The sequence below is a fragment of the Eurytemora carolleeae genome, unplaced genomic scaffold, assembly GCF_000591075.1.
Source record: "Eurytemora carolleeae unplaced genomic scaffold, Eaff_2.0 scaffold266, whole genome shotgun sequence".
Lineage (NCBI taxonomy): Eukaryota > Metazoa > Arthropoda > Copepoda > Calanoida > Temoridae > Eurytemora > Eurytemora carolleeae.
Genome location: NW_019396291.1, coordinates 73,168 through 97,068, shown reverse-complemented (window position 1 = coordinate 97,068; position 23,901 = coordinate 73,168). Strand labels below are relative to the sequence as shown.

Genomic DNA, 23,901 nt, shown 5'->3' with positions numbered 1-23,901 from the left:
ATATATATGTTTGAAAGAAATGCTTTATTCTGTATAATTAGTCTATGTTTTGTTTTTGCTTGTATGCCCCATCATAACTCATGTACCCCATGAGCTATTTGCATCAAACTCTTTTAAACCACAAGAAGAAATCTTCTATTTTTGGTTTGAAAAATTAGATTAAATCTCCAGACAAAGCTGGGTTCCCATTCTAGTGTACAATAAATTTAAAATTATTAAATATTTTAAAATAATTATAAATCTTTTTTAAAAAATTTATTTTAGGATCGATATGATCCATTTTCTTTCCACGACACAGCAACAAAACCACCACTGCACAATATTTTCAGGTGAAATCAATCATTCTCAAATAGTCAAGATTCAGACATAGACCTCAATATCTAGTTGTCTAATCCCTATAGATTTGCAACCTGCAAAATAACGTTGTCTCTTTTTAAGACATCAGGTTGCAAAAATATATTGATTAGACAATTAATATTTAAGACAAGATGATAAGTTTCATTACTGAAATGTTATGAAAGAAAAGATTTTTTAGTTATTATTTATAAACAAACTGTTAATCGATTGGTCTACAGTGAGAAACAAAAAACTGTGGAATAGGAAAACGACATTACAACACCATTTATCAAGTGAAATGGGTCTGTTGCTGTCATAAATTTTGTCTATAAGTCGTCTTCATATTTCAAAGTTTTCTAGGTCTTACTGTATATGTTACATTAGTTTAAATAATAGTTACCATACTGATTTAAAAATATGTCAACGTTTATTAATGTAATAAAAAAATATATTTAGAAGTGAGTAATTTTACCTTGGGAGTTTACATTCGAACCTTGAATTGTAACATTTTTCTTTTCTTAAATTATCTTATTTAAAGGGACTGTAAGCGTAATTTTAAGTGACGCTCTAATTAAAGAGGTACATTTCCGATTCACGACGGTACCCTTGAAACCTTTATCTGAACAATAATGTTGAGGATATTGTCGTTTTTCTAGAAATAAAAGTTCTTAATTCCAAAGAGAAACCACAATTTAAAATATATAATCAGTTTTCAAAATTGTAAATCATTTATATACTTGATCAGGTAAAGCTTTTAAGGGTTCTGTTGTGAATCGGGCATTGCCATCTTTGCCTGGAGGGTCACTTGAAATTACGCTAACTGTCTCTTTAAACAATAATAATTTTAGATCTACTGAGCGTAGTTACACTGTCCAACAATTTCAACCGCTGAGTGTGATTGATTCTAGACATTCAGTACAGGTTGGACATTTATTTTCAATACACAATACTTTATATTCAGTGCAGGTTGGACATTTATTTTCAATACTTTATATTAAGTACAGTTTGGGCATTTATTTTCAATACTTTATATTAAGTACAGGTTGGGCATTTATTTTCAATACTTTATATTCAGTACACTGAGTACAGGTTGGGCATTTATTTTCAATACTTTATATTCAGTACACTGAGTACAGGTTGGGCATTTATTTCAATACTTTAAATTCAGTACAGGTTGTCCAATAAACATGATAACTAAGAGACAACTTGAAAATCGTCTTATTTATTAAATAAATTTGAATTTGAAAGGTATAAAAAAGGTAGATCACATTTAGCAAAGCTCGAGACAAATGGGGTTTAAGTGGTTTTGGTTTTAAGTGGAATAACATGGGAAAAAATAACTCGTGGCGCTATGAAAGTTGTCACTTGATCCATGCATGTTTATTAATGAATGGAACTCTCTAAATTGTAATACGCACTTTGCATCTTCATATTTAATTATTCAATCAAATGTGAATAGGATGTTTTCAAAAATAAACTTTTTAAAAAAAATTTAATTTTTTGTTGCAATTTAACCCTTAAATAATTGTACAATACAACATAATCATAAATGGTTAGATTTAAAGTGTCCTGATTATTTATACATTGATAAGCAGAAACTTTTTTTTACCGTGTTTATTTTTAAATATTTCTAATATATCAAATGACTTAATGATGTTTACTGTTAAGGAACACTTACCAAAGTACAAACCGGTAAAATCTACCAAATCTCCAATTATTGTCAACTTCAACGAAATCAGAGGTATCTTGTTAAACTTTAATAAATTGCAAATCTTATGTGCTTTAATTCACAACTGTTCTTTTTGAAAAGAGCTGTTAAAAAAGAACAAAAATTTGTAAAATTCCTCATTAAAAACCAAATAGATTTGCTTTTCTCATTCTTGTGGGTAGATCCAACATAAGAGGAGCTACGAGCGAGGTCACAAAGTCTTACCAGTAATGTCGCATAAATATGACCTTCCCCTCATTTTTTATCTATCTCTATAAAATAAAACAAGCCATTCATATATATGTGTTGCCCACGGCCACAGCCAGCCAAACGGCTGGACCTAATGGGATGGATTTTTTTGTGTGGACACTAATGAGTGGCCGGGGTGTTATGTGCTTAAAAACGATTTTTTAATCCAAATTTTTGTTTTTTCTTTCAAAAATTAAAAAACAAATCAACGGGCAACGCCGGGCCTTTCAGCTAGTTCTTTTAGTCCCTAATAGCTTTAACCATAAAAACAATAATGACGAAACTATCTAGGTAAACATGACTTTGAAATTGGAACAGATCTTAGGGTTAAAAACAGAGACAGGTAACCCAAACCAAAACATTATAAGTTTCGCAAAGTTTTCATTTAAGAATTGTTTGCGGCATTTTCGCTGAAGCCCTTTGGTCGTCTTTGCATTGCATTTAAAACGTATTAATCAATATTCAGGACATTTGGAGAGGAGAGAAATAAAGAAAGACACAGTTTCTTCAATGCTGACACTCAGGAAATGAAGTTCACAACTTGGCAGGAAGAGCCTATCACTGAATCGTATTATGGGAACAAAAAACAAGAGATTAGCCATGGGGCAGGTATTCATTTTGCCATTTAAAGTGGCATAGGAGTGCAAATTCTGATATATTTGAATAGCCGTAGTTTTCAACTCGTTGTGTAAAAAGATGAAATGTTTTCCAGCGAACTTTTTCAAGCCAGCTTATTTTGGACAAAATTGCATTACTCTAATTTCGATGGTAATGGAGACCCACGGAGGATTTTTTATTCGATGCAAAAATTCCTTATTATTATGTAACCTTAGGTCGGAACTTTTAAGTGGTGCTTTTTACTATATCCAACAAGGGCACTTGCAGATTTTAGGATACATGCTTGATTCCTTAATCTTAGTTATTTTTGCTGAGTATGACAAACATGGGATAACGAATAGAAATTAAACTGCACAAGTGGTGATCAATGCTTGATTCTAACTTCCCATGTTGTTTTCTGTTTTTAAAGAAAACTTGTCCATAAAATAGTAAATCATTTAATTTACTACTTTGCCGCAAACTCTGATTTTCTAATCCCTACATCTTTGAACCTTAGATATTTCTAACTATGAATTCCCTTAAATTATTTATCCTAAGGTTGAAATGTCATAGACCTACACCACAAGGTTGCGAAGATAGAGGGTTTAGAAAATTTAGTTTGTGGCAAAAGCTCAATTTCTTTATGTCATAGCAATTATTTAATAAAATAATGTTAAAATTATTTCAGGATACAAAGGAGCCATCAATCCAATATTCGTCTCACTGGATCAGGAAATCTTTCATTCATAAAAATAATTTAAAAATAAAATAAGAAGTTCAAATTCAACTGACATCACTGCTACGACTTTGTGCCTTTGTTGCTCCACTAGCTCTGACGGAACGTAAGTACAGGGTGTCCCAATAAACATGCGAATTCAGTGACGAATTCGATATCATCTTTTTAAATAATTCTTTGATTTAGTATAGTGATACCTACTGAGAAAGCTGTACTCTGTAAGATTTTCGTCTGCTATGTTTACATTTTGTTTGTTTATGTTTTCCCTGCATACGATTGTACTTAGTAAAACAAAAAAAATTGCAGTATACAAACAGAGTAAACTTCTTCACTGTTCATCTTGTGAAGACATTATAGACCCATCTTTACAGTCTTTTACCCTTTTCATAAAACAAACTCTAGCAGACATAATAATATTATGGCTTTTGAAATTAGGTATTACAATGCTAATTCATATAACAAAGACGATATCCAATTCGTCACTGAATTCCCATGTTTTTTGGGACACCCTGTATGAAAAATGAATATTCATTCGGTTAAATATTAGCAATTCAAACTTCTCAGAAGCTCTTTAATAAGAGGAGTTATTATGAAAAAACGTTTAAGATTTTAAAATTAACGTGATAGTTTACTTTAGTTAGACGTGACTTTAGATATATAAATATCAAGGCAAAAAGGTACGAATTATATTGAGATTTTTGAACGGAATTGAATTAAAAAATCTGAATTTTTAATCTTTTTTCTTCCCCCTCTTCAATTGTAAGATTTGCTCCAGGCTGAGAACCGAGAGATTCTTTCCCAGGTTCCAACCCAGCCTCCTAGACTCTACTTTCCGGTCAAACACGCAAACAAGGAACCAAGCTTTATTTAATTTTACTACAATAAAGAAATTTTCACAAAATATAGTTTTCTAATTCCTTAATTTTTGAAACTTGAAAGTGTAGACTTTTGATATCTAAAATGTGTTCTAACGGAATTGGCAGTTTGAAGTATTTAAGGTATTTGACATGAGTTGCAGAGATATAGGGATTAGAAAAGCCGAGTTTGTGGAAAAAAAATCCTTAGAGACACAGTTCATTGTGTTCGTATAAATTATAAATGGAGCATTTACAAGTAGTTACTTGGAACTAAAATTAATAAATTTTAGCTACGGCGCTTAATACCTACAGCAGGTTCAAATTTGAACAACCAATTCAAAGTTAAAGACTAAGAAAGGCTATGAATCGGTGTTGTTCAAATTTGAGCCTGCAAAATCCCGTTCAAATCTATCAAATATTCGGTTCTTTGGATTTGATGAAAAGCAAAAAGCTAAACTGTAAATCGGTCGCAGTAATTTTGTTGTTTTAATCAAATGTTTCATTTTTTTTGGGTCATTTTAGAAATACAAATCTGATACAAATAAAATCCTATTGCGCATGGATTCATGACTCATTTCGAATTAGAATTTTTTTTCGAAAACTTTTTTCTAATCCTATATTTGCAAACACCTAAGTATTCCAATATAAAATAATCAAACCCAGAAAAGTACTTTTCATGTTAGTTTTGAATAAGCTTTGTTAAAGGTATTTGTTGGTTCAGAATCTAAACCTTCTTCAACTAATCAATATAAACAGTATCAAACCACCACACCATCAAGGGTAAAACATTAATCAAATTTTAAAATTGTTAAACAAAACGAGATTTATTATTTTTTTAGGGACTTGTGCCAAAACGATATACGTAATCTAAACCTTTGTCTGATCAAGGATGAATTAGATATCCGTAATCTAAACCTTTGTCTGATCAAGGATGAATTAGATATCCGTAATCTAAACCTCTGTCTGATCAAGGATGAATTAGATATCCGTAATCTTAACCTTTGTCTGATCATGGATGAATTAGATATCCGTAATCTAAACCTTTGTCTGATCATGGATGCATTAGATACCCTTATATTTCTAACTGAAACTTCATTATTTTTTATTTTGATTTCGCTTAAAAATGTGATTTGAGGATTTAGGAAGCAAGGAGAAAGAAGAAATTGCCAAAATTTAACGTTATCTTTCTCATTATTGATCATATAAAGGTTAAAAGGGTACCCTAGTGAATCGGGCCTGCTCTTGGCTTTGTAAACAGAAAAATGTATTTAATCTTAAAAACAAGACATTTATACAAACTAAACTTTTGCAGATCTTTTATAAAAGAGACTTCTCAAACATAACTTTCAAATATCTTTCAATTATTCAGTTTTAAAAATTATAAACATGGATTTATAATTTATACTTGATCAGACGAAGTAAAAAAGGATACCGTTGTGAATCGGTCATGGCCATCTTTAAATGATGGGTCACTTGAAATTACGCTTACAGTCCTTTAATCTATAGGAGCAGCATGAGTATTGGGATAGTCAAACAACTCTATCAACCAAACCTACTCAGAGACCTTGGAAACAATATGGACAGGTACTATTACCAACGACTCATTTCTTGCTTATTAGAAACAATGGAGGAATGTACAGAAATGAACACTTTACCAGTTAGAAAAACAACGGTAACCATTTATATTTGTTAGATTTTAAGGTTTCGGGCAGTGATAACAATTTGCATGTAAGAGTTGGGTTTATTTTAAAATTGTTGTATATTCAGATTGTTGAGGAATTACTAAATGATGAGCAAAGGAGAAACAAAGATTTTTACTCTGGACGGAACAAATTTGTGGGAGACCCACAATATATTTCTACAAGGTAAGAACCCTGTAAACAAACAAAAAAACTATTTTTGGTATTTAAAAGGAAACAGAGACAAAGTACCTTAATTTCTTAAAATTAAGATCAAAATAAGATCAATTTTACCGCTCAAAGATGTACACGAGGCCCAGAATATAAGTTTAAGCATACATTTCACACTAGTTCATAAGTTGCATGATCCAAACTAGTTCAAGGATTCCTGTCTAATCTATTCCGTACCAGCCCGTCTAATGTACCTAGTAACTGTTTGACCCAACCCGTGTTATGCAACAGAATTAGGCGGACTGTACTTTAGTGATAATTTCGGTTCGAATTTTTTACTCAAATGTCTAATCCCTATATCATTGCAACCTAATGGTATAAACTTTTAATATTTATATTACCAGATGTAACCGAATTGAGATTTTATTATATAGAATGCTTGCAACTTTGGGTTGCAAAGATTTAGAGTTTGTTGAAAAAATTGGTGTTTCTGGTATAAACCATTCAAGCAGATCGTTTCGAACACTCTGACCCTCAGGGAAAACTTTTAAAGCCACATTTTTGTGTCGCAACGCCCAATACTTGTTGTAATATGAAAAAACTATTTTCAGACCTCTTGTTGTGGGGCCCAGTATTCCGGGAAATTCAAATGTACCAGATCCAAATTTCGGAGGCTCCTCGGGACAGAAAAACACCGGAGGCGGGTTTGTTAGATTCGGAGGCGATCCCAACTCACACCCGGCTAAAAGGGTTAACAAGGTAGATAATAGCATCTTCCTATAAATATATATATATATATATATATATATATTTATGTATAGTATATATAAAGTTGTAATCTCTGTTGATATGTCTGTGGCTAAAATCGTCATTTATAAAAAGTGGCGTGTATTTAATTTAGAAGATGGGCGCGAAGCGCCCTCTAAGGCTAGTACTCAATAATTTGACAGAGAAAGAAACACATTTTTAGTTGCAAATAACCAACACATTAAAAATACTTCCGTGCAGTCGTCTCTGAAGACTCGTCTTTTGTGAGTAACCCTGTATTACAGATGTTAAACACAAAACCTAATGGTAATCTAAAAAAGATTTATAATCTTTTTCATTGATTATCGAGGTATCAGAAATAAATCTATCTCATCACGGGAAAGGCTCTCTAGATAAAAGTCTGTTTAGTCAAATTTTAAAAAAAAGTCCATAAAAAACATTAAAAAAATATAATTATAAGGACTTTTTTCTGAAAAAATGTCGATTTTCTGTTTTCAGATCATAACTTTTTTCCTGTGAAAAAATACAACTTAGACTTTCCCCCGAGACTTTAATGTATGTAATGGTACTGTTATTGAAAATAAATTTGAAAGCGATCATGAAATAAGATAATTTAACTTAAAATCTGAGAAAAATATTTCGCTCTACACGATTCTGTGACTTTCAGAGTGTCAGAAAACTATATTTCACTCCGCCTAATTCTGTTGCGCTGAGTACGGTAAAGACGAAAGTCCTTGTACCGTTCGGATCATGCAGCTTTTAAACTTGTGTGAGAAAATAGAACTAACTTCTAACAAAACTACTAATTATCAGCTGTATTTCAGCAAAAATTAGTGATGTTTTTTTGTATTTTTCACATTTCTGAAAAGAATAGCACAAATAAGAAGCATAAAGTAATACTACTAAGCTTAAGAGTAAAAAATTGATTATTATATCTTGTAAACACAGAAGAAAAAAACTTTTTTACTTAAATACATAATGTATATTACTATAATAGTAGTAAAATATACGCCAAACTAGATTTAGATGGTTTACATTTTAAACTAAAAGTTTACACCATAGGAAAATATAAAACGACTGTAACATTGTTTAACAAGATCAAGCAAAAATTTCATGAAAAATGTTACTCTACATAAAAAGACCCCGTCATAAGGACATAATTGATTGTCACCAGTGCTTAGGATCCAGATTCGTTGGATCCACATATTTTGATCTCCTGGATCTGGATTCGTAACATTTTTGCTATCAAAACACAAATCTCAATTGCTAAATAATAAGAGATTATTAAAAACTTAATGATCTCTAAGAATTGTAATTTTTTTTAAATTTAATTAAAAAGTAAATCTTGAAGAAATGTCCAGAACCTGGCCCTTAAAACTAAATAGATCCTAAGCTGTTACCCTAACATAATCAAATTCAATAAAAAAAATTCAATAATAAAAAGAAAATACACAAGAAGATATAAAAAGTAAATATGGGGATTTTAAAAATGTTAATAAATATGTTTTCCAATATTTTCTCATAATAAATAAACAAATAACTGTCAAGCATCAAATAATTCATACTAAAAATGTCTCAAAACAAATGTGTTTATAAAAGAAGACGAAATCTTCAATGTACGATTTCGGGTCAGACTCACTATCTTATACTCTAATCTTATACTAATCTTATACTCGAATTTTTCTATTCACATATCTTTGCGGTCCGATTGTAGTTGGACCAATTCAGGGATTAGAGATTAGGGATAAGAGTTTGTAGCAAGTAATCAGTTTCTTTGACGCGTTGTAAAATTGAGCGTACTGCATTGTTTTTATGATTTTGTGAATTCTAAGGCAAAAAATCCTTTAAATGTTTGTTAACTGTTATGAAATAGTGCAGTAGCCCTTGCTATCAGGAATAGCAACAGGATGATTCACCTAAACAAAATCGTTTTTAAAATATTATTAAAATATCACAGGTATCTATATATATATATAAATTAATCAATTTATATTTATTTATATAAATTGATTTGCTATCCAAGATATGGTTGGACTGATGAACTTCCCCCACAACTACAAAAAAACTATCTGGACTTGGGTAAGAGATACCAACGTTTAAATCCAATTAAACACATTTTAATTTTTATCTTACATTTCGGTTAAAGAAAATTAAGGTCTTTAATTGACGAATATTACATTTCTTTAAAAATTGTTAAAGGGTCATATCAGATTCACAACGTTACCCTTGAAACCCTTACCCAAGCATGGTTGACGAAGATATCCTTATTCTAATTGCTGAAAATTGTGTTCTGGAAGAAGGTCACCGTGTGTAAATCGGACATGCCACTTTAGAACTGGAGGATTAAATGGTTTTATGTTTGCAGCCCTTTCAAAGGAAGAAACATGATTTCCAGCATGCTTAGAATCTATTTTATTGTGATGTGGATCCCGGATCCGCCCTGAAAAAATCAAATGGATCCGGAGTCTGGATCCAATAGGTTATGGAGGCACATTTCTTTAAGATTTACTGATCTTTGTTACCAAGGAAGAGGTTTCAAATTATTCTTTCTTTTTTCGCTTGTTTTTATGCTAAACTTGATAAATCGCTCAGAGATATGTGGAAAATTTAAAAAATCTTTCTTTTTTTCAACGGTTCGGATTTAAGTTTTGGGGTTTAAGCAAAAATGTTACGGATTCAACGGATCCGGATCCTAACTATTATATTTCAGGGTTGCCTGCTGAAACTGATGTTCGTAATTGGACCTCGTTAGACCTGGCTAAACCTGTTTGGGAAGAGGAACCGAGGCCAGACAGCTTCGAAGAAGGGTTTGTCGAACAGGTAATTATTTACGGATAAATCGGCTGCACTGAAAACCTGACTCCCGCTCTCACGTTACTCCTTTTAAACTACGACTAGAAACAAGCGCGTTGCAAATATAAAATGTATATGTCTAGGGCTACAAAAATAATAAGAGATAAATCCAAAGACCAAGGGCGTTGCGACACTTAAAATTTGAGGCTGTTCTAAAATTTGATGAAATATTTTCGGGTTTTTTCAATATATTCAAGGTTTTCTGTATTTCAGAGGGCTCCACAAAAGGCTTGTCTTATGCAGTTTAAAATTGTATTTTCCATCCTTGTGCTTTTTATAAAATACTAGCTGAAGGGCCGTGGAAAAAAATATTTGAAAAAAAAATTAAATTTTAAAAACAACAATTTTTAGCCTATAACACCTCACGGCCACCCATGAGTGTCCACAAAAATTTCAGCCCAATTGGTCCAGCCGTTTGGCCGGCTATACGCAACATATATATATATACGAATGTCTTGTTTTATTATATAGATTTAAAATGTTGACAGAATATGTTAAGTAAAATCAACCGTTCGTTAACGGACCGTGGACGTGATGTTTATGTTTAGAATACAGTGATAACTATGGACAACTCTGAAATAGGAGACGACTGTATAACAATACTTAATGATGTTGGTACAATGCAAATAGTTTTACTAGGCATTTCTGAAGTTGTAGTGTACACCTATAGTTCTGCAACTCTATTTACTGACAAAAAGTACCGGTTAACGTTTTTTCTAACTTTTTTCGTCAAATTTAATAAAAGTTAACTCTTAGAAAATACAATTTTGAATCGATAAGCATCTTCAGATTATTGTATAAATATTTAAAAACCAAGAAAAACATTAAATAGTAACGGGCGAAGGAAAATGTTTACATATAAATAACAGAAATTTCGTTAAGTTTTAATAATTGCACAAGTATTGATTCAAGGTTAAGTTTGAAGATCTCAGTATTGAAGAGAAAGAAACTTTTGGGACATGGGAGCAGTCCCTTGATCTGGTTCCTGCACTTACAAGGTAAAGTGGTCGACGTTTTTAACAATATAAAGATGACGACTTTTTAAAATAATAATGTTTTTATCTCTGACAAATGTTTTCATGTTGCAAGTTTACATATTAACAAATTGAAGCTAGTAGTCAACATCTTCTCTTTGTTTACTTGTTTACGTGTCTCTGTTGTTTAAAAGCTTTGTAGAAATCAAAATTTTAATCAAAATTCGTCTTCATTGTATTGGTAGATACGACGACGACTCCATACAAATCATACTACAAGTCTATATCCTATACCCTAGCTTTAAAACCCAGCTTCGCCTGAAAGCTTATATATGTGTCTACACAAAAGTCAACCTACTCAACTCAGTTATACTCAACTAAATCTTGGTTCGACTTCAAAACTATTTTGTGGCTCCACCGCCTGAAGACATTTTGGGCTTCAAGTTCCAGTGATGACAATCAAAATTCACAAACCGCATATAGTATTCTCAGAAGCATACACAGGGGGGGGGATATTGGGGTACAGCCCTCCTGGCTGGATCAGTAAAGTCTATGGTTTCCATTAGGTTTTAAGCCCCCCCCCNCCCCCCCCAAGGGATACTTAATCCCCACCCGGAACAAATTTAAGCCCCTTTTTAAAAATTCCTGAGGCCGCCCCTGAATATTGTTTTCATTGCAGATCCACAGACCCACATGTAAAGCAATGGACACTGTTAGCACAAAGCCAACTTTCTCCAAACCAGGAGAATAAAACTGATTCTTCTGGGAACAGGTAGCTAGTGGTTGCTTTCTCCAAACCAGGAGAATAAAACTGATTCTTCTGGAAACAGGTAGCTAGTGGTTGCTTTCTCCAAACCAGGAGAATAAAACTGATTCTTCTGGGAACAGGTAGCTGCTGGTTGCTTTCTCCAAACCAGACGAATAAAACTGATTCTTCTGGAAACAGGTAGCTAGTGGTTGCTTTCTCCAAACCAGGAGAATAAAACTGATTCTTCTGGAAACAGGTAGCTGCTGGTTGCTTTCTCCAAACCAGAAGAATAAAACTGATTCTTCTGGAAACAGGTAGCTAGTGGTTGCTTTCTCCAAACCAGGAGAATAAAACTGATTCTTCTGGAAACAGGTAGCTAGTGGTTGCTAATAATTTTTAAAAACGACCCTTAAAAACTTTTGATTAACGAAATACTAAACGACGATGTTCGTTTTACTGAAAAAAACAACCGTTTATAAATAAAAAAAAACTAAGTAAATGAGTTTTATAAGATTTTTTTTTCATATTTTTTTCATAGTTTATAGTTACACATTGTTTTTATACAGAGTAAATTGACCTTATTGTTTTCTGATTAATTTAGTTACAAGTATAGTTTATAATAAAGGGTCGCCGTCAACGATCTTTAACGAAGGGCACTTGTTAACGAAACCTTCGTCAACGGCACGATGAAATAAAAAAGAAAAAATTACTATTCAGTTTTGAAATTAAAAAAAACGATCGTTTCGTTTTTCAGAAAAGTAAAAACGATCCATTCCTAGAAAAAGAATGGAGATTTTAAAATCATATTTTTCAGAGTTGAATCTGCTGGTGTGGGGTTAGAAGTAGATAGTCAAAAGAAGACAAATTCTTAATATTTTTACACAATTATGTTATGTTATGTTACGTTATTTAGTTACAATTATAGAATAGATTATTTCATTAGAATTTTGTTTTTAGAAATCGAGTATTTACCCCAAATAGTACTTAAGCACTTTGAAAATAAATATTGTTTGCTTTCTATAAAGAAATTGAGCCTTGCCTCAAATTCTATTTTCCCCCTTCTAACCCCTATATCTTTGTAACCCAATGGCGTAGACCCTGTACACTTCAAACTATGAACTCTGTTAGAATAATTAATCTGAGATTTAAATGGCAACGGTTTACATCATCAGTTACCAAAGATATATAGATTGAAAAATTTTAGTTTGTGGCTAAAACCCCATTCATTTCTATAGCTTTACAACCCAATGTCACAGACCTTAGATATTTAAAAATATGTATGAATTCTGTTAGATCAAATCATCTATTAGTTCAAAATATAAAAGGTTTCACCCCATCTGCAGGTTGCAAAGATATGGGAATTGGAATTTTTAGTTAGTGGCTCAATTTCTTTAGGAAAATAATATATTAAATTAAAGTTTTTTTTATGGTTGTATAGACCGCCAGGTTATTACGATTTAGATATTTATATATATATATATTTATGTATAGTATATATAAAGTTGTAATCTCTGTTGATATGTCTGTGGCTAAAATCGTCATTTATAAAAAGTGGCGTGTAAACTCGAACAAAAAAGTAAAGATTTGATTTTAGGATGATTTTTTGGATGACATTCAAAACAACAGGATATCTCTACAACCTCCTCCTGATATGCTCACATCATACTCAGACAGGTTTAGTTTTTTTCATCGTTTTTCTTCCTACTTAATCGATTTTTTTTAAATATAAGTGATTTTGTATCGTTTTTTGGAAGCAATCCAACTTTTGCTACCAAATAAGCGATTTTTTGGTCAAAGTTCTTTTTAAAAAAGAAAGGTTTTGAAAAGCAAAGAAATATTACACTAAAGAATTTACTGAAGTAAACGTTGCCTGTGGTAAAAACGAACGTTAACGATTCAGAAAAATACATTGAAAGAAAAACACGTTGTCTGTTTGTTAGCTCCCATCAAACAGCCAAACCAGTCAAGTCTAGTTTTCATAATTTTGAAAGTTTTCTTATAAAAGCCATTTTTAAACGTTATATTGTTTTCAATGATTGCAAAAAGAAAAGGTTTGTTTTTAAAATGAATTAAATAAGAAATAGGAGACTTACAGAGTGCTTGAACCGCCTCACGACGAATTAAAGTTTATTTCACCTAAGTTTGATTTCTTAAATTGCTTTTAGTTTTAACTCCTCTTAATAAAAAGCTATTGAGAAGACAAAAATTTTTTAAACTAACTTGTACCCAGATAAAGGAATCGAGTTTTGCCACAAAATTTCAGAAAAAATTATCAAAAACAGAAAAATATATAACAAAAAATCCGGAAAAATTGTTAGTGGAAATCTGCAGTAAATGTTATCAAATTATACAACCTTAGAACTTTTATGACTTTAAAATTGCAAATAATTGGCTTAAATCTTTTGTAACTTATATCTCATTAAATTTTGATGAATTTTAATGAAAATTTGGAGAAAAAATAGGATAAACATTTTTCCAACAATCTAAAAAAAAATTTTCCCTAAAAAATGGTTTCGCGAATTTTTTAAAACTTTTAAAAAATATTTTGGAATTTTTATCACATTTTATTGTTTGTATGCCTAAAATCTGAACAAAACAAAGATTTTGAAAATTTTGTCCAAAACATCGATAATCCAGTATTTCATATATACTGTGAAATTGAGTCTTCTGATCCAGAAACAAAAACATTGTTGCCAATTTGTGTTAGACTTGGAAGCAAAAAAATTTAGGGCTGTGCACTGCTGCTACTTAGCATGTAGATTATGTAGGGGGAGTGGTGCTAACCCTCTTTTGACTTTATACAGATAGATTTTTATTAAAAAGTATTTCACGTGTACTATATGGGGAGGGGGGATATTTAAAATGTCTAGCTCGGAAATTTATTAAGTACATAAGAAAAAAGTGGAATTAAAAAATTACAATAACAAAATTGTTTTTCGCTGAAAATAAGCGATTTTTTAGGTGAATTTAAGCGACTTTTTTGTTAAATATAAACAATTATTTTTGCTGAAAATAAGCGAGTTTTTTGTTGAATACAAGAGATTTTTTGGTTGAATGAAAACGATGTTTTAGTGAAAATAAGCGATTTTTGTCGCCTAATCGGGTGCCATCCAACTTTTTCACCCGATTTAGGCGATTTTTTAATCATGATTTTATTATTTTAGTTTTGTAAAGAAATGTGTAGGACACATATAGTGAGCCAGGGATATTGGTTAACCACAATGGTTGAGACTATTACGACGACCTTAAACATTAGTTTTCTGTCTAGCATACAGTTTTGAAATAACATCTATATATAAATTTGGCTTGTCTGTTTGTTTGTATCCAATAAACGTCAAAACGGCTGAACCGATCGGGCCCAAATTTTTTGTGGGACATCTAGGGACCCCAGGGAAGGTTTATGAATGATCAAAATTTCAAATATTTGTCTCCATCAAAATTCGATCTTCATTAAATTTTTGAAAATTTTGAAAATCCACGAAATTTTTTGTGAAAATCCGCGAATTATTTTTGTTTTGTTTTACGATGTACACAAAGAGAACATGTTCACAATTAATTTAGAAGATGGGCGCGAAGCGCCCTCTAAGGCTAGTACTCAATAATTTGACAGAGAAAGAAACACATTTTTAGTTGCAAATAACCAACACAATAAAAATACTTCCGTGCAGTCGTCTCTGAAGACTCGTCTTTTGTGAGTAACCCTGTATTACAGATGTTAAACACAAAACCTAATGGTAATCTAAAAAAGATTTATAATCTTTTTCATTGATTATCGAGGTATCAGAAATAAATCTATCTCATCACGGGAAAGGCTCTCTAGATAAAAGTCTGTTTAGTCAAATTTTAAAAAAAAGTCCATAAAAAACATTAAAAAAATATAATTATAAGGACTTTTTTCTGAAAAAATGTCGATTTTCTGTTTTCAGATCATAACTTTTTTCCTGTGAAAAAATACAACTTAGACTTTCCCCCGAGACTTTAATGTATGTAATGGTACTGTTATTGAAAATAAATTTGAAAGCGATCATGAAATAAGATAATTTAACTTAAAATCTGAGAAAAATATTTCGCTCTACACGATTCTGTGACTTTCAGAGTGTCAGAAAACTATATTTCACTCCGCCTAATTCTGTTGCGCTGAGTACGGTAAAGACGAAAGTCCTTGTACCGTTCGGATCATGCAGCTTTTAAACTTGTGTGAGAAAATAGAACTAACTTCTAACAAAACTACTAATTATCAGCTGTATTTCAGCAAAAATTAGTGATGTTTTTTTGTATTTTTCACATTTCTGAAAAGAATAGCACAAATAAGAAGCATAAAGTAATACTACTAAGCTTAAGAGTAAAAAATTGATTATTATATCTTGTAAACACAGAAGAAAAAAACTTTTTTACTTAAATACATAATGTATATTACTATAATAGTAGTAAAATATACGCCAAACTAGATTTAGATGGTTTACATTTTAAACTAAAAGTTTACACCATAGGAAAATATAAAACGACTGTAACATTGTTTAACAAGATCAAGCAAAAATTTCATGAAAAATGTTACTCTACATAAAAAGACCCCGTCATAAGGACATAATTGATTGTCACCAGTGCTTAGGATCCAGATTCGTTGGATCCACATATTTTGATCTCCTGGATCTGGATTCGTAACATTTTTGCTATCAAAACACAAATCTCAATTGCTAAATAATAAGAGATTATTAAAAACTTAATGATCTCTAAGAATTGTAATTTTTTTTAAATTTAATTAAAAAGTAAATCTTGAAGAAATGTCCAGAACCTGGCCCTTAAAACTAAATAGATCCTAAGCTGTTACCCTAACATAATCAAATTCAATAAAAAAAATTCAATAATAAAAAGAAAATACACAAGAAGATATAAAAAGTAAATATGGGGATTTTAAAAATGTTAATAAATATGTTTTCCAATATTTTCTCATAATAAATAAACAAATAACTGTCAAGCATCAAATAATTCATACTAAAAATGTCTCAAAACAAATGTGTTTATAAAAGAAGACGAAATCTTCAATGTACGATTTCGGGTCAGACTCACTATCTTATACTCTAATCTTATACTAATCTTATACTCGAATTTTTCTATTCACATATCTTTGCGGTCCGATTGTAGTTGGACCAATTCAGGGATTAGAGATTAGGGATAAGAGTTTGTAGCAAGTAATCAGTTTCTTTGACGCGTTGTAAAATTGAGCGTACTGCATTGTTTTTATGATTTTGTGAATTCTAAGGCAAAAAATCCTTTAAATGTTTGTTAACTGTTATGAAATAGTGCAGTAGCCCTTGCTATCAGGAATAGCAACAGGATGATTCACCTAAACAAAATCGTTTTTAAAATATTATTAAAATATCACAGGTATCTATATATATATATAAAGTTATAATCTTTGTTTGTTTGTCCGATCATAACTCAGGATCCCCTGGACCGATTTGCCTCAAATCTTGATTGGGGAACTCGGGAGACCCACAGAAATGTTCTTAGATTGGTTTTGAGATTCTAAGCTAAGTAGGGAAAGCTAGCTAAAATCCTAATTTATGACAAGGAGTGGGTAAACGGTGCAACTAAATATTACTCCCCTGGGCCACACTGGGTGCTTAATAGATAATAAATAGAAATACTTAAAGGGACTGTGGGCGTAATTTTAAGTGGCCCACCTTATTAAGAGTGGTATTTCCGATTCACACCATACCATAGTTTTGCTAATTTGAAATTCTGGTAATTTCCTTAATTTTCGCTTACACATTAAACAATTGAAGATAATCATTGTTCATAAGAGAAAAACAAGATTTCTACATAATATAGTTAAGAAGACTAGAAGTTTGAAGGGTAGCACTGTAAATCGGACTTGCCACTCTGTAATTAGAAGTTCACTTTAACTGTCAACTTTCCAATCATATACGTTTAATGGAAAACTCTTTAACAGAAATTTAGTAACATGATTACTCACAGAAGATTAGGCTTAAAAAGACGTCTGTACGATTATTACTTACTTTATTAATTCTAGGATTCATCAAGAGATAAAATTGTTCTTTAATAAATCTTTTTTTAGAATTTAGATAGTGGTGTATAAAAAGTCCCATTTTTTGTGGGTTAAACTGTATTAAAACTTTTTTCCTTTTTCTTTCTTATGAAATTTCTATTATCTACAAAATTCATTCACGATAAAATTTCATATATCAGGGCTTTCATGACAGTCTCCGGCCTTTCAGTCCTCGGCATATTTAAGATATATTTTCTTTACTTTGTAAATTCGAATTGTTGAAATATTTTCCATTGAGATTTATAATAAAGGGACTGTAAGTGTAATTTCAATTGACCCTCCATGGTAAGGATGGAAATGTCCGATTTACAACGGTACCCTTAAAAAAGCTTTGCCTGATCCAGCATGAATTAGATATCAATGTTTTTGTTTCTCTGCGTAAGTGACTTGCACATTTCTTGCGTATAAGAAGCAAGGGAGAAACTCACAAAAATGAAGATTTACCGAGTCAAAAATATCTTATACATTTTTGAGTATGGTTTTAGAGTACCGTTGTAAATCGGGCATTGGAGGGTCAATTGAAGTAACGCTTACATTCTCTTTGATACAAAATTAATCTGTAAAAAAGCCCAGAAAATCTAAATCTCTCTTTTAAACCAAGATCCATCGTTGATTAGAATGGTGATGAAAAATTAAAAATAAAATTTTTTCTTGCCTGTGTTTCATTTTGTTTTTTAACAAGATGTTCAACATTGGTTGGTCGGGTTGAGGGAGTTAAAGGTACAATTCGTCCACTCAGATAGGAGCTCATCGCGTCCTAAATGCATAATGCGGCTGAATTTTTTAAAATCATAATTTCAATGCACTAAATTTATCATATAAAACGTAATAATTGCCGGAAGACTCAAATGTGGCACGGAAGACCGAACGGTCAAGGCTTAAGGCTGCCGGAAGACAAAAAAGCTGATCTGTGACATGGAAGGGGAAAATGGTGTGGCTTATGGCCGCCATCCTTCCCCGCTCTCGTAACAAATAAAATGAGAAATGAGTTCTGTCTTTGTTCTTCATTTAATTGAAACCTTTTAATTGGCGCACAAATTTTTCAATTTTTACCTGGTTTTATTGATACAGGGTTACCTACAAAGGATGAGACTATGAAGACAACTTGAAACTCTTCAAATTTGTCGTTACAAAGTTTAAAGTATGTCTGCTGCCTTGATTGTGGTTTTTATTTGGCAAAAAAAAATAAGTTTATAGTTACAGGGAATCATATATGAGGAAACACTCAGAAGTCTCATCCTTTGTGGGTAACCCTGTAGGCTGTATATCGCAAAAATGCCTAAATTCATTGAATAGCGAGAAGTGATTGAAACACGTTGAGACGAAGGAGGGAACCCCCGGACGCCATGAGCCTCCGCTATGCAGACACGAGCCTCCCAAACTTGTTAGGCAGACCGAGTCTCCACTATTTAGACCAGGCCTTCGCTATGCAGACCGTGCCGTCGCTATGCAGTAAACGTGCCTCCACCATACAGCACAGCTATTTTTAAATCTTGGTTTTTATGTGTAATGAAATTTTTTTTAAACTTTGTAGCATAAGAATTTTACTAAAGATAAGAGTTATTTATTGATTGTCATGTTTAGAAACATATATACAGTTATACTAAAACTTAAAAAATTTCTTATACAGAAAGGAAGATATTTGGAGAAATATTTCTGAAGTAAATTTAGTTTGTTGTGTTGTAATCTTTTATTTAAAAATACTTTTTTTTATAAATATTAAAAAAAAATTATTCACATTTTCTAGATTTACTTTGAACTACAAAAATGGTATCGCTTAAATCAAAGTTCGTAAAAAATTAAATGAAATTTAATTAAATTTTTTTCTATGAATATTTTTTCGGGGGGTAAAAATGTTTAGTGTTTTATATATACCACTTAATTAGTCATAATTAGGCACTATGTAGGATAATGAGGTATGACAACCTCTCATGTCACTATGTAGAAAAATTAAAAAAATCTTTTATTTAAACTTAAAACACAAGTTTAAAAAAACCTCCTGTATTACACAGGCACGTTTTGATGTATTGCGCATGCTCATTACTGCATAGCGGAGACTCAATCTGCCCAGCAAATCTGGGAGGCTCGTGTCTGCATAGCGGAGGCTAATGGCGTCTGGGGGTTCCCTACCTCATGAGACCTTAACTCTTAATACCACATACTTTGTACATTGTTTGTTAAAAGGATTGTAGCTGTGCATTGTTTGTTAAAAGGATTGTAGCTGTGCATTGTTTGTTAAAAGGATTGTAGCTGTGCATTGTTTGTTAAAAGGATTGTAGGTGTGCATTAAAATGATATTTTCATAAAATAAAGTTGTTTTGCTTGTTCTACGCATTAACAGAGCGTCCCATGTCATATCAAATTATCACCAAGCTTTAAAGCCAAAATACGCACATATTACTCGTAAAAACTAGTATTTTCTGCTTGCAAATTTTTTTATCTAGCCTTTTACAATTTTTTAAAATGATTAAATCTTTTTAAATCTCCTGATTTGTACCAAAAATCGCAATTATAATCTAATATGATGTGGGACACCCTGTACCTGCCCTTAAGATTAAAATCATCTAAGTTGAATATTCATTATTCATCCAAAAATCTTTTTTGTTTGACATGAAACACATTAATCATGAAGTAAGTTGAAAATCTCAATAAAAATATAATTTTTTAACACAATTAAACGGACTGTGAGCGTAATTTCAAGTACCCTCCATGCAATGATGGAATTATCCAATTTCACAATTTGGTTTTCAGGGTTCAAAAGTTTTAAATACTGATATTTCGGCCTTTATATTTTCCTGCAGTAGAAATGCGCAGGACACTATTGTAGAGAAATCACAATTAAAAATAACATTAATATATAATTCATTCTTTATTACACAGAGCTTTAAGGGTACCGTTGTGAACCATTTTAGAACGGAGGGTCACTTGAAATTCGTTTAAATGAATTTAAATAGATCAATCAATCATTAATTATTGTGTTCAAATAAGATCAAAAAATACCTCCTCGTCCTTAATAGGTTTTGGTTCATCGTAGATAGAAGGAGAGCGGAATATAGTTTTAGATTTGGCCTCTTCTCTCTTCAGCTTAGTGGTGCGGTTCAAACTCAAGGATCTTAAAGAGTTTCTTGGCTGCTTTTTAAACGAAGTTTTAGCTTTATTTCTCAATTCAACTTCCGGGGATTTTTCCTTTTCCGGTTCTAAGACGACAGGAAAGGCAACTTTCTTTACCGGAGATCTTCGCGGAGCAGCGGTTCTTGTCGGTGTCCTTCCCGGACTTGCGGTTTTCATGGATTCCACGGTTCTAACGGGAGTAGACGTAAACATATCCTTTGCCTTCCTTGGTGGAGTTCGTCTGGTCGCCGGAGACGGTCCTAGCTTCGGGGTTCTTGATGAAGAAACGCTTGGTGATTCAATGATTTTATTCATTTTAGTCGGACTTTCAAGTCGGTAATCTGGTTTCCTCTTGCGGGGAGTCAACATAAGAAGAGGACTTCGTGTGCTTGTACTTGTTTTTAACTCCTCCCTCTTGGACTCTTCCGTCTTTCTCATGAGCATTATCTTGCTCAAACTCTCTCTTCGAAGTTTCAAAATGTCCGGTTTTCTCATCGGTTCAAACTTTGAGCTCTCTCTCTTTAAGGTAGCGCTGTTCTTCTTCAACTGCTTCACCGATTTCCTGATGTCTTCCACCCAGTGTGTGTCCTCGGCATTAGTTGTGTAGAGCACCAGGCTCTCTTTCTGGCATTGAACTGTAAACACTCCTTTTCCTACAACATGCTCTACTACTGTATGTTTCAGAGGGAGTACACAGCATACCTCCAGAGCATCATGCTTAGGGAGTTCTAGGACTCCTCCAGCCAGGGGGTTTCCTCGAAACTTGCAGTACATTAACATGTCAGAAAAGAGGACAAAGTAGCGAGGCTGGGCGTGGCCTCCGCTTTTGCTGACCTTCATGAGGTTACCGTGGCGAATAAGTTTTCTTCCTGGTTTTATTATTTTCGGTAATCCACCTGAACATGTTGTTTTGAGGGAGGTTTATTTACGTTTTACTGATTTAAGTAATTTGAAAAATTTATATTTTCTAAAACAAAATAGGATTCGAGATGTAAATTTGTACACATGAACAAATACTATTCCTTTAGAAGCCACCTAAAGGATACATTTTTTACCGAAATTGCGGGTTTAGTACAAATATTCTATGTCTTATTTCTGAAATTAGTGTTTGAAGACGGGTTTTTGGCGGCCTTTGAATTTCAACAGTAAAATGTTCGTAACTAATCATATTTTTTTCCCCCTAATTTTTATGGAATTTTTAAAGTTAAAATTTTAGGTGAAGAAAATATCAATTTTTTAAATTAAGAATTACAAGAGGCGTGAAGCGTCATTAATTTTTCACTGACCTTGTAGACTCTTCTGTATACTGATCATGAGCTGATTATTCTCATGCTCCTTGATCTGATCGTTAATGTACCAGGCGATCGCGTCGATCTGTGTCCTCGCCTCCTCAAGGTTGTTCCGGTCAGGATGGAAGCGCGGCGTGTTCTTGATGACGTCATCAAGAAGAAGTTTGTAGCGTGGAATCCGCTGAACCGGGGTGATGAGGAGGGAGTTTTTGCGAATCTGACATTCCATTCTTTAAATGAAGGACACTTGAAAATATGTCTATTCTCTTTCAGGGGTGCGTATTTTTGAGAATAATTTTAGAAGATCTAAAAAAAACTTTTTAAAAAATGTCTGTGCTCCACTCCGCGCAAACATGTCTCTTCTGGGGGGGGGTATTATTTTTCATGAAAATATACACCCCTGTCTCTTTAATTAAGTATAAATATTGTATTTAGTCTCACCGTATTCCCAAAATATCTCCAAAAACTGCAGAAAACACATTCTGTGGTAGAAAAGCTGATTCCTACAGCAGGGTTAACAATTTACAATCTGCACTTATAATACAGTTAGAACCAGAAACCAACTATTTAGGAATGATTAACAGAATTTGTTCAGTGCCTTGGATCCGAATTCACAAAAATATAAGGATGCAAAAAATTTGTCCTCTTCTTGTGACAAATTATGTATAAAAGCAAAACATTTAAATATATTTTTTAATGTAACAATGAAAAAATAACATATTTTATCAAGGACTCAAAATAGAGGCAGTTGCCTAAAGGAGTTACGCGTGCTTGCCACGTTGAATTATAAGAAAGAGAGATATTAGTATACATTTTAGGGTTAGGTTAGGTTAAGACACTTTCTGGGCTGATTGTATTTTATTGCCCCATGCCTGAATCGGGGTCATAAAGTACTCCTCGACCATCTCCAGGTGTCGAAGGTATGACTTCTCACTGTTAATAATCTCCTCTATTGCCTAAATATGTAGTTTTAACTCTTTCTCATCTTTTCTCTCTCTCTATTTTATGCTTTATTTCTTACTTATTAATTCTTTTTTTGTTTAGATTACAGCTCACCTTGATAAATATTTATCTTTGAGACACATGATTTGGTATTAAACATTATTTTCTTTTCACTTTTCATCAGTTAATTCTCCCTTTTAATATCTTTACCCTGCTTTACTTTTCAGTAGATAAATACAAAACATCAGAAGTATTTTTATGAACTAAACTTGTTTTCGAAAACTTCTGAAACATCGTAAAATCTATACAAAAAATAGAAAAAACTTTTAATGGAAACATAAGAACCCACAATTGGATCGCTCCCCACCCCCTTGACCATGGGGGGGGGGGGGTTACCTTCTTCCTGAGAATCTTCATCTCCGAGTCCTCCTCCTGCTTAGAGTTCTCCTGAAGGGAAACTAGAACACGCCTCCTTGTCCGAGATGTTAACAGGTTTTGTCTACAAAATTCCACAAAAAAGGGTCGCAAAAATTCAACTTTATAGTTCTTATTGATTGTTATTATTATTGTTCATCTTATTTCTATTATTAGAATCAGAATTATTAAGTAATTTCCGAGTATCAGAATGTTTTTGGACGCCCCCCTCCCTTCTATAACTATTGTATATGCTTCTTAAATACACCACATAGACATAGAAACTGTTTTATCCCAACCCAACCTTATAATAACGCTAAACAAATATTAATCGCTCTCTAGAAAATTACCCTTAGGCGAAAAACTCAAAATAACCTACCCTGGTTAGGCGGGTCCAAA

At 32.4% G+C, this 23,901-nt stretch overlaps 2 protein-coding genes and 1 long non-coding RNA gene across 3 annotated transcripts in view; 2 read left to right on the top strand and 1 right to left on the bottom strand.

Annotated features, from left to right (window-relative positions):
- The window catches only part of LOC111700293 (uncharacterized), a 21,945-nt gene extending 8,529 nt beyond the window's left edge, over window positions 1-13,416 (top strand). Inside the window, exons 6-17 of the mRNA XM_023471165.1 lie at window positions 265-329; window positions 1,185-1,257; window positions 2,005-2,077; window positions 2,585-2,636; window positions 2,760-2,902; window positions 3,579-3,622; window positions 4,402-4,479; window positions 5,189-5,263; window positions 5,990-6,067; window positions 6,251-6,348; window positions 6,945-7,092; window positions 13,271-13,416. Of these exons, the coding sequence (XP_023326933.1) occupies window positions 265-329; window positions 1,185-1,257; window positions 2,005-2,077; window positions 2,585-2,636; window positions 2,760-2,902; window positions 3,579-3,622; window positions 4,402-4,479; window positions 5,189-5,263; window positions 5,990-6,067; window positions 6,251-6,348; window positions 6,945-7,092; window positions 13,271-13,399 (1,056 nt within the window). The 3' untranslated portion in view covers window positions 13,400-13,416. The remainder of the gene's footprint in view (window positions 1-264; window positions 330-1,184; window positions 1,258-2,004; window positions 2,078-2,584; window positions 2,637-2,759; window positions 2,903-3,578; window positions 3,623-4,401; window positions 4,480-5,188; window positions 5,264-5,989; window positions 6,068-6,250; window positions 6,349-6,944; window positions 7,093-13,270) is intronic.
- On the top strand, window positions 9,123-12,621 carry LOC111700281 (uncharacterized). The gene is made up of 5 exons (XR_002764959.1): window positions 9,123-9,180; window positions 9,812-9,921; window positions 10,867-10,952; window positions 11,608-11,700; window positions 12,491-12,621. It is a non-coding gene; the product is annotated as an uncharacterized LOC111700281 (long non-coding RNA).
- A 2,596-nt stretch (window positions 13,417-16,012) lies between the features above and the next one.
- On the bottom strand, window positions 16,013-23,583 carry LOC111700292 (FYVE, RhoGEF and PH domain-containing protein 3). Its single transcript, XM_023471164.1, has 7 exons — window positions 23,485-23,583; window positions 23,019-23,102; window positions 22,588-22,649; window positions 22,144-22,376; window positions 20,747-21,753; window positions 18,402-18,503; window positions 16,013-17,020 (listed from the first exon to the last, which is right to left on the bottom strand). Exons 1-7 carry the CDS (start codon window positions 23,503-23,505, stop codon window positions 16,967-16,969), a joined length of 1,563 nt encoding a protein of 520 aa, XP_023326932.1. The 5' UTR covers window positions 23,506-23,583; the 3' UTR covers window positions 16,013-16,966.
- Window positions 23,584-23,901: the final 318 nt, after the last annotated feature.

Bases quoted from the DNA above. Each gene is read 5' to 3' on its own strand.
- LOC111700292 (XM_023471164.1), bottom strand. From the start codon at position 23,505: ATGAAGATTCTCAGGAAGAAG. The intron at 22,650-23,018 runs GCATGGGGCAAT...ACCCTGCTGTAG, and splicing joins ACTTTATGACCCCGATTCAG to GAATCAGCTTTTCTACCACA. The intron at 18,504-20,746 runs GTATTTTTTGAT...TTATGCATTTAG, and splicing joins AACCTATTAAGGACGAGGAG to GACGCGATGAGCTCCTATCT.